The sequence below is a fragment of the Capra hircus genome, chromosome 7 (genome assembly GCF_001704415.2).
Source record: "Capra hircus breed San Clemente chromosome 7, ASM170441v1, whole genome shotgun sequence".
Classification (NCBI taxonomy): Eukaryota; Metazoa; Chordata; class Mammalia; order Artiodactyla; family Bovidae; genus Capra; species Capra hircus.
Window position 1 is genome coordinate 81,641,881 of NC_030814.1, and position 10,919 is coordinate 81,652,799.

At 42.7% G+C, this 10,919-nt stretch overlaps 1 protein-coding gene across 4 annotated transcripts in view; it reads right to left on the minus strand.

Annotated features, from left to right (window-relative positions):
* The window catches only part of ZNF608 (zinc finger protein 608), a 110,161-nt gene extending 104,623 nt beyond the window's left edge, over window positions 1–5,538 (minus strand). Inside the window, exons 1-2 of one of the 4 annotated variants that reach the window (XM_018050692.1) lie at window positions 2,936–4,295; window positions 824–1,928 (exon numbers count right to left, since the gene is read on the minus strand). In XM_018050692.1, coding sequence (XP_017906181.1) covers window positions 824–1,735 — 912 coding nt within the window. In that variant the 5' untranslated portion in view covers window positions 1,736–1,928; window positions 2,936–4,295. Of the gene's footprint in view, window positions 1–823; window positions 2,478–2,935; window positions 4,296–5,293 lie in introns of those variants that run through there. The other 3 variants (XM_013965358.2, XM_018050695.1, XM_018050693.1) reach the window with 3 other exon arrangements.

The window sequence follows — 10,919 nt, forward strand, 5'->3', positions numbered from 1 at the left end:
CAACACATATTTAGAGAATCTTTTGGCTCTGTTTTCACATTTCAGCACGCCAAACCACCAAATCTATTTCACTTTTCTTACCAACCTTTCAGCTCCCTGGTCAAGCTAGAAATCCAAGCGATAACACTCTTTAAATCTCTAGCTAAGAACTGGGCAAGGGAACAAGGAAAGAGCCCTGGCAGCCACCAAAACCATTCCATTCTTGCTACACAGTTATGAAACCAGTGACCCTAGGATACCAAGGTTTCATTCAAGAACAATAACAGGACGATATCCTTTAACAGGATTTTTTGGAGAACATCAGGAGAAAATCAGTGTGGAGGCTGGAGTGTAAATTAGAATCCTTGACATACTTCTATGGGGAGGGAATGTGAACCCTGCACCTGAGGACACATTACCAAAAATACCAGGACGTGCACATTAAAACAGAAGACAGTTCTCCTTAGGGGAGAAACCAGGACAAGAGGTACATGGGTCCAGGAGCAGATTTTCTATTAAAAGCACACTGCAACTGGCTGACTGGCCAAGAGCCCCTGGGTAAGGCAAAACGTACTTAGAGCACTCAGACCCTCCCACCACCTGAGGACCCAAACGCTAGCACCAGAAGCAGCAGTAGCAGCAGAAGCAAGAGCTAAACACTGCACCCAAGTAAGCTATCCCAGACCAAACGTTCACAGAAAAGATGCACAGAAGAGAAATCTCACAACGAACCAGAAAGCACGAAGTGCAAGGCACATAGAGGCACACCCCCCCCACCCCCGACTCCCACACAAATGCACACAAAGAGAAAAGTAGGAGATCTAAGAAGGCGACTTTATCCTACCTTCTCAGTTTTCAGTTTCTTGATTCGCCTGTGGCTCTCCTCCTCCTCCTCTTCCTTCTTTACCAACATAGAGTTTCCCATGAGCCCTGAATCCGGGGCACTTTTGCTAACTTCCCCGGCAGCCGTGACGCTGCCACTCCCAGTGCCCCCGCAGTGGAAGGGGCTCGCGCCACCTCCATTGCTCTTGGCCCCAAAGCCATAGTGGTGCCCCCCGGAAGGGGCCTGGCTGCCACTGCCATTCTGGTGGCCCTGAAGCAGGTCGTGCTTGTCCTTCCTGGATTTCCCCGCATCCTTATCCCGCTTGGCTCCTCGGCTGCTCTGGCTTTTACCTGGCTTCTCCTCTTTGCTTTTCCCGCAGGAGGCTGCCCCCGCGGTAGCAGCGGAGGTGCCAGTGCTGGTACTATTGCTGTTCGGGTTGCCGCCGCCGCCGCCGCCGCCGCTCACACTTTGACCCAGCGCTGAATTCATGCCAGTTGCCTCTCCAGGGCGCCCTTGGACTTCCTGCCTCTTGCCAGTGCCGCTGATCTCGGGAATCCCATACAAGGCAGCAGAAGGCAGAGATTTATTAGCATCCTTAGAAGTTTTACTCCTTTTCACTTTTGATTTGCTGGTCTCTTTGTGTGAATTCCCCTGGGGAGCAGAGGGCTGAACAGAAGCAAATTTTAGGCCATCAGCTAAGGCTGCGGGAGCGCCGGCCCCACTGGAGGCCAGACCTCCACAATCCTTAGAGTTGCTGCTGCTAGTAGTGTTGGTGGAATTATTCATTTCAAATTTCTGTCTGTCCTTCTCCAAATCAGCGTCCAAATCAATTATTAAATTTCCAACCCCGATTTCCCAATCATCGCCACTGTCATAAGTATCAACCGTATTTGGATCCACACCTTTTCCTGCCGTAGAAATGTTCACTGACATCCTGAAGATGAGATCTCTAGAATAAAAATCCGATGAACTTTCCTTTGGAGATGAGGGGACATTCGTTTAGCTCCGCTGGGCTTTCTCTTAAAAAAAAAAAAAAAAAGAAAAGTCTTCTAATCTTCCTCTTCTTTTTCCTGCCCCAGGTTTGGGTCCAGGGATTTTACACCCTTCAGTCCAGGTCCACCTTTTCCTGTGAAGGGGGAAAAGTCGAATATTTCTTGTCTGGGTGTTACCAGAATAAAAAACGATTAATACTGGGGAGTCAGTAAGGGGTACAGGGAAGGATGGTGAGGAAGGTGGCTCATGTATTGTCTCCACAGTCCAATATCAGGTTTAAAGAAAAATAACCAAACCCAAAAAACATACCCATGACAGTAAGCATCTTACAGTAGCTAAAAAAGAAAAGCCCTTTATCAACGACACAAAGATAATCACTTTTAAAAGGCATTAAAATATCTTAAGGATCTGAGTGAAGTTCAGAAAGGTTTAAGGAAAAAAAAAAGAGAGTTTAGCTTTTTTTTCCCCTAGCACATACACATGATAACAATCCCAGAAACACAGGCTGAACACTCAGACAAGAGGAAGGAACACGTTTTAAACACCCTTAAACATGTCCTAGATCTTGCAGTTTAAAAGACCAGACCCTGGAAGTTCTCTGAGGCTAGTTTCAGAATGATGTTGCTAAATTTTCCTCATTTCTAATTTTATTACTTCTTTTTACAAATTGTCTGGGCAATCTGTTTTTTGTTCCCAGTAAGGAACAGAAAAAAACAACCAATACCCCCCACACCCCATACACAAGCCCCCATCTCCTATCCTCTCTTCCCCCACAGTTTATACAATGTTATACACACACGTCTTTAAGATCATTTCTCTATTTTAAAAAAGACAGTGCTAAATAAAAGGCTAAATATCTGCCTTTTGAGGAAAAAAAATTACATCTAAACAATTCTACCATATTCCTAGGTCACAGACTGGCTCAATCTGTTAAATATGGTGCTACTGACTGTACGGGAAACTGATTAAGACATACACTTTAAGTGATCTGCGCCAAGGTGGCCTCAATGACCGCAAATGAGTGTGTGTTTGACAAAGATCAGTTAAAACGGTTTTTAAAGGGATCAGCCCCTTTTTAACAGTTGATTGTCAAGGAAAAAAAAATAAATATACATACACACACACACAGACATTGCTTACCTTTAATCCTTTATCATTTTTTAATTAGGCCAGCAAATCAAAATGCCTTTCCCACTCCACTCGGCAAACAAGCCTGTGCCTCATTTTACTTAAACACCAAATGATCAAGAAGGAACGAACCAAATAACACATCTCAGCCAGAATAATCACTCGATAACATTATTCCACCTCCCCACCCCACCCCCCTTTGGCAAACGGATCAGTCCTTTTCTCCTTAAAAAAAATGTGTCACTGTACAGCTGGAAGATAATGTTTCACATTCACAACAGAAGCACCAAAGGGTTTTTTTTCCTCTTAACAAGCATCGAGAATAATAGTTTTAAAAAAGAGAGCGCTTAGAGAAAAAAGTTTTCCCAACTTCTCATTCCGCCTTCAGTTCCAGACTTCAGAGTCACCGTGATCAGTAAGTAATGATCCCATGTAGCAAACCTACAGGCGTCCGCTAGTAACAAGACAGAATGTGCTAACATCGGGATAAATTAGTGAAAGGGAAGAAAGAATAAGGAGAAAGGACTGAAAATCTGGGCTGGATTCCGCCTGTTAGTCGGGAAGTGGCATTTTTCCGCCCGTCCTGACAGATTTGATTTCTTGAACTAACTTAAGAGGAAAGGAGGGGGGAAAGGGGTGGGGGAGAGAGAGGGACCGAGGGGAAGGAGGAAGAGGAGGAGGAAAGGGTGGGATGAGAAGCTGAACAAGAGGAGAAAAAGAAAGGTGTGGAGGGGGAGGGGAGCAGATGATTCAGTGAGCTGATAAACCAGTTAGAACAGCATTCGCTCGGGGCGGCGGGCGGCGGGGTGGGGAAAATAACGGCGTTTAAAATTGGTTCAGTCTTCGAAACCTGAAAGGATGTGATGTTTTCCTGTTTTATGTTGTTTTAAGAAAAAGGAACCGAGTTCCTAGTATAGTCCCCGAGGGGGGAAAAAAAATCCGCTGTCGCTCAAGCCAATCAGTCATGTGGTAATTCGATAATTAGAGTAAAAAAAAAAATTTTTTTTTAAGGCGACCTTTTTCAGGACAGTTTTTCCCATTTATAGTCGCAGCAAACGGTGCGCCTCCTTTTTATTTTTCTCTCCTCCTCCTCCCTCACCCACCACCTCCTGTGTTTAGTCAGATGGCCCCGGAGCTTGGCTTAGTATTTTTAATTAGCTGGCGTTTGGAAGCTAAAAGCAGTAATGAATTGTTGATGGATTGGAAGTGGAGAGTCGCTTTGCTGGAAATGTCGGGGCTGGGAGAGGGGGATGGGCGAGTTAGCAACAACCAACCATCTAAAAGGAGCGATTTTGTTACAGTGCAAGCCTTTCACATCACGTGAGGATCAAGGGCTCAATTGGTTGTCGTGAGAACAAAAATGGTGACAAGCGTATCAAGAAAATACTGATCTGGTCTTTAAAAAAAACCTGAAGGTCTCTCCCCTCCCCCTGCACACACTCTTCCCCCCTCGCCTCGCCGCCTCCCCCCCCCCAACCCCCGCCCTTGCAGTGGGAGCAGCTACAAGTTATGAATGTGAAACATTTCTCGCAGATCTAGGCTCTCGGAAGTTCGGAAGGAGTGAAATGTAATGAGCACAAGAGCAAAGCAGATGTTTTAAAGAAACACCTTATAAACCTTTCCTCAACTTATCTCCAATTTGTCGGCTTTGCCAAGTGGCCAGGGATGGAGAAGACTAGTCGAGGGGGTAGGGCACCTCCACGCTACTTGGATTTTAGGGAACCCCCCCTCATGTCTTAAACAAAGAAAAACATTTTACTAGCTCCAAGCCAGGTCCTGTAATAAACACACCATTGTTACTATTTGTGGGTTTGTTTGGGTTGGGTGGGGCATTTTTTCCCCCTTAATGGTGTTTTCGCAGCTTGCTTTTTTAAGGAGGTGGAAAATGGTAATTATAACCATTACATGTAGTGGGTGACTATTCCCTTGTTTAATATTAAATTATTGGGCACTGGATGTGACAAGAGACAGAAATCGGCTTGTTCTGCCCTTGCCCCCATTTTCCTGGCTCGGTTTTGAAGAGGGTCCTGCCCTGCTAGGACAGGAGAGGGAGAGGTGAGGTGCGCTAGAGAATGGACCCTGCAGATCAGGATTTGTAACTGTGTCACTTTATTCTCCTTGGGTGAGAGCCCCAAAGGTAATTTACTCTTAAGTTACCCCGAGTGCCCAGTCAAGCTTAATTTGTGTGAAGAAGTTACAAATGCTTCACCCTCCACTGAATAAAAATTCACCCTTCTTGGGTTGTTGTTCTCAATGCAAAAGCCAAACCCTGTAACTAGTTCCTCATTTCAATGCATAAAACTCGCACATTCCCCTGCATGAAGTCCCCGCTAAGTGCTATAGAGAGACACACCACGCAACCGTACTTACGGTCTGTATTGGATCGAGTTGACCTTTTCCTTCTAACTGCATTGAATGTGTTTGGTTGCAGCCGCTTTATTTTGGAAATTATAATCTCTTCAACAAATTTATTATTAAAGAAGATGGACCATCAAATGTCACAGACTGTCCTGTGTATTTTTTTTATAAAAGCAAAAATTAAAAGAAAAAAAAGGAAAAGAAAAATCCCCCTGGTGCACACACACAAGCTTGTTCTGCAACACTGAAATCAGGACTGAAACACACACACACAGGGGGAGTGGAGCAAAAGGAGCTCTCAGCCTCTATACCTGAAAGGGACTTTTCTTTGTTCCCATTGCCCTTTCTCATCGGGCCAATCAGAGAGCAGCTTTTATGAAACTAGGCTCTCTCATTGGTTAGCTGCTTTCTCTTGGCTACTGTAGGGGGTTGAGATATACACACGTATAAAACACACACAGAGAACGGGTGGGGGTGCGGTGGGGGGTGGTTGTGGAGACAAAGCGTTTTATTTTCCAACCAGATTGGGGTTGAGAAACCTCCTGCAGTAAGATGAAGAAAAAAAAATGGTACGCCCGTTTCAATTACTACATCATTCACATAAAACACTTATTTATTAAATCTCAAACAGGCTGCGAGGAGAGGATGTCGGTAAATACAAGTTTGATTGTGTTATCTTGGGGGAAATAATGTATGTGATCGCTCGGTGGCACAGGGAAGCCAAATGAGCCACTAGCGCCTAGCGAGGAGAAAAGGGAGGCTGGCTGTGTGGAAATGACTGCGAGCGTTTTGCTGGCTTTCCTTCCTTGTTGCGAGGACTCGGCAGCGCGAACTCCCAAGACTGATTTTCTGTATTGCAGCTTCTGGCTTTCAACCCTCCCCCACCACTTTGCCCTTCTACCAATTTTTTTTTTTCTTTCCCTGTGTCTCTCATTTTACTCGCTGATTAAATAAGAAAAATCGATCTGGGGGTGAAGACACAGTGGTGGGGAAACAAGTAACCCTTTTGTTCCCAGGCTTCTGGTCCACAAGCAATGAAGTGTGAACACTAGCAACCATTTAACCACCACTACGTGAATGGTTCTTCCCTGGAATAGTAACAAAGCTTTCCCACCTGGTCCTAGGCAGCTCCAAAAAAATTAAAAATAAATAAGGTCCCAGCCAACCATATTAACACCTCGGGCCAGCCTCATTTTTTAAAAAATCGATTTGTGGGAGATAAATATACTAGGAAGATTAACCCCTTTAAACAGTCCCTGTGCCATTTTTAAGCCGAGGGATTGTCAGAGTTCCCCTTACTCCAAATATTTAACCCCCTCTTGGGGAGAGCCGGTGTCAAAGTCCTCAGAAGGCAACACCATGCGATTCACTGAGAATAGGAAAATATTTTAGAATGTATTGTAGGACAAATGCCAACAACCAAGTTAATGGAACTCTGCGGCCACAGGACAAAAGAGGTTAATATGAAATAACAAGTTCAGTATTGTACCATAACACTGAATATACTTAAGCGAATGTATTTATATATATTAAGCTTTTAAAGCACTTTTAGTTTTAATTTTTCATTGTTATTTTCTATCACTTTTAGGAGCTGTAATATGGAAATTTTAAAGTCAAGGGTGACTTTTCAAATTTAATTGAAAGCGTCATGATCCTAAGTTTTAAAGATCCAGCACTACTAGGATTGTAATTTCTGCATGACAGTTAAAATTTAAGAATGTGTCTTAACTGAGTCAAACTGGACATATAATGTGAATTAGAGCTAGCAGAAGATTGCTTATGATGTAAATATTCAGTGATGACCTTGTGGATCAATAAAAATATGTCACATGTTTTAGGTAACGTCTGTGACTCGTGTTTGAACTTTCAATATCTTTAGTTCATTTTTTTTTATTGCCAATTAGTCGTTTCACTACCCAACATGAACTTTATTCAAAGCTGCAAATAGTAATAAACAGCAGTTTCCATCCCTTGCTGAGGTACATAAACCAGAGGAATGAATCTATAAGAGTTCTTGAAAGTGAAAGTGAAGTCGCTCAGTCGTGTCCGACTGTTTGCAACCCCATGGAGTGTAGCCTACCAAGCTCTTCTGTCCATGGGATATTTCCAGGCAATAGTAACTGGAGTGGGTTGCCATTTCCTTCTCCAGGGGATCTTCCCGACCCAGGGATCGAACCCTGGTCTCCCACATTGTAGACAGATGCTTTACCGTCTGAGCCACCAGGGAAGTCCTAGAATAGTACTTAGATCTGCCTAAAAAGATTTACTTTCAAAGCAAAGCTATACATTGACAAACAGGGCAAATGAGATAATCTGATACCCACTTACCCCTTATTTTAACTTTGATATTTGTTGTATATTTTTGAATGGACAGGTTTACAATTTGTGTGTGTCCCATTGCTAATAGAGCATACATACTGATTTTGAACTTTTCCTCTTTTAGAAGAGTGGTTCCTCAAAGGACCAGATCACTCAGGCATTTCCTGTGTCCCTGAAGGGTCATCTACTTTTCAGCCTTTAAAAGTCCATGGCTACCCTGTATATTGTATCAGCTTGGAAAAAATCAATAATTAGCTTTTAAAACAAAAAGACTCAAAAAGTCACAGAAATAAGACCTGATGAAGTTCAAAAAGGGTAGAAGCACTCCTCCAACACACTTGGTTGGTAAAAGCAAACCACAGGGTCTGCAGTGTAGATTTAGTGTAACGAAAACCAAAGTTTAGGCTTCCTAATACTCAAATGATCTGATCTAACCCTAACTTCAAACAATACCTAACCCTAATTCTTAAATCTTCTCTAATAAACCCCACTTGGTTAAAGATAAAGGCTTATGCCAAATTCAGTCACATATTTAACCCAAACCATTTTTGATCAACTCAAGCATTTCCCTTCCATTCCAACATTTCCACACTCCATTCACACCCCACCCCCACCTCCTGCCCTCCAAGTTCTGCCAAGAGGCTTGAATCAACCAGAGTTGTTCTGCTGGCTTTGTGTGTGTTTGTTTTGTTTTGTTTGACAAAGGGGCCAATCAAGAGACATCAGAGGGCTATCAGCTAATTGATGAATGAAACTAAGATAATTAACTACTGCTTAGAAAATAAGACCTACTCCTCTCACAAATTGGGAAGTTCTACCATAGTTTGGAAAAGAAAATTTTATCTTCATCTCTTATCAAGATAACAGGGAACCCACCAGTTTGTATACTGATAGCCATACACTTAATAATACCAGTACACTGCTGTATAACATGTACACTTTGAAATTTTACATTTTCGTGCCTGCCTGGTAGAGGGGAGGAGCTGTCTGGAAAGGAGTCCAGGAGAAATGACGGCATGGGAAAAGCAGAAGGGCAGTGTAAAAGGAGAAGTTAAAGACCGCTATCCCATCTCCAGCAAGCCCCATCACCAACTCTGCCCCTGCAAAGTTACTGCTTCCATTACTAGGTGATCAGAAGATCCTGATAAAAGACTTTTCCTCCTTTTTAAGAAAAGAGAGCTCAGTGCTGAGGAGGCCAGGGGCTTCAGGCAGGAACACAAGAAGACACAGTGATCTTTCTTTGGTGCCTATTTCCTCAGATTTATGCTATATCACTAAGAATCAGAAATAATTCCTTGGATTTTGATTTATTTAGAAAGGAATCTAAATACGAGTCTAACTTTTCTCAATCTATGCTAACCTTGACACTACAAAGGTACTCAAGACCAAGGAGGAAGATAGAAAGCAAAGCTATTTAAAAGAAAAAAGGAAAAACACTACCTGGAAATGGACTTGTATTATGAGAAAAGAAACTTAATTTAGACATAATGAGAAACTCTCTGGCTGCCCAGGAAGATTATGGGGATAGAGTCTTATCTGTCTGGGCTTATATGTGAACAGACCTGCCTCAGGGCTGTGGGGAGTCGACCTGGTTTCTAGGGAGTATGTGATTCATTGAGACACCCACACAAACGCTAGGCATTCTTCACTATACCTATGGGTGACATCCGAATTTCCTACCTGAAAGGGAAAATGAAAGTCACTCAGTCTATCCGACTCTTTGCAACCCTATGGCCTATGCAATCCATGGAATTCTCCAGTCCAGAATACTGGAGTGGGTAGCCTATCCCTTCTCCAGCGGATCTTCCCAACCCAGGAATTGAACTGGGGTCCCCTGCATTGCCGGTGGATTCTTTAGCAACTGAGTTATCAGGGGCCTAGGAAAGATTTTTTAGAGAAAACGCTGTCTTTTCACACATGCTTCCTAAATCTAATTCAAGTTTCTGTATTTTCAACAATAACCAGCTCTAGACAACTGTCCCCCAAAAGAGATGAGCACTGTTCTTGATCAAACATTTAATGTTTTTGCAATATCCTGAAACACCACTGGACCAGGAGAAAGTGCCACGCAGCAAATGTCTAGTGGAGAGAGAGGGTCTGGCATAGAAATATTTCCCATCCTTCCCTATGGGGGATGGGAGTATGGAAGGAAGAAAGACACGGATGGTTTTCACACTGCCATGGGATACTCCTCATGAGAGACTCGTGGACACATTGATAGACATTTGGTGAATATAGACATTTACACACACCGTATAACACAGCTATGTTAACTTTTCAGGTCATTTCTATGTCCTATTTGTTCACCTTCAATTTAAACTCTTTAGAATAAAACAAAGGGACTCTACTTGCAAGGGAAGGAGAATAGTGTGTACCTTCCAAAATCTTTACAATATGGTTCTGTTCAAACAAACTGAAATGATATAAAGGACAATTTCCATGCTCTGATTCACAACTACAGTGAATTTTAACAGTAAAGAAATGTCAAGTTAAAGGAGGAATTTCTCTCTATATGGATAGGTATTTCCCCATTCCTTCTCCCAGTTCTCAACCTGAAAAGAATTAAGCAGCAAATCCTGTCCCTTTAATGCCATAGAGTCCTGGGGAACTCAGCAAAATATTGCAAAGCAGCACATTCTTCTAAAGGAAAACATTTGTATACTGCTCACATTCAGAGAACTGCGATGTAGGTCAGTGTTAAGTATCTGAAATCTTACCTCTGTTTGGCTGGCCTTTCTGGTGTAGTGTGCTACTATATCTGAACGAGTGCCCAAGTAAGGTCTACAGATCGGTTAGCAAAGGAAGGCAATTTACATCTCATGTAATGAAACCATTTCTGGAAAAGGATTTTTCTTTTATGCCGGTGGAGACTGGGTGCATAAAGATCAAAACACAAGCTACATTTTTTAAACTACTTATTGGAGATTGCTGTTGCTGGTTTTATTACAATATGTATTTTACAGATTTAGGTAATAACTCTGATTTTTCAAATCGACCTCTGTTTAGACACGTTTCACTTTGGGCTGTTTCTTGTCTGCAAAATTACAGTCATTTGCACGTTATTACAGTGAGTAGGAGACAGATTGTATTTAGCGTTGGGTGGGGGAAGGGTTATTATGGGAAGTGATCTGCTACGGTCAGCACATAATTTCAGCCTGAAGAAAATTGCTTCTGAATGGCTGGTCTGTTAGCTAGCCAAGGAATGGTCACTGGGAGAGACTGAAAAATGTTTCTGCTTAATCTGCATTATAGAATTATTCTCATTTCCAGAAAGATGGTTTGTGGAAAAAATGATTGTAAAATCAAGTTTAAAAACATG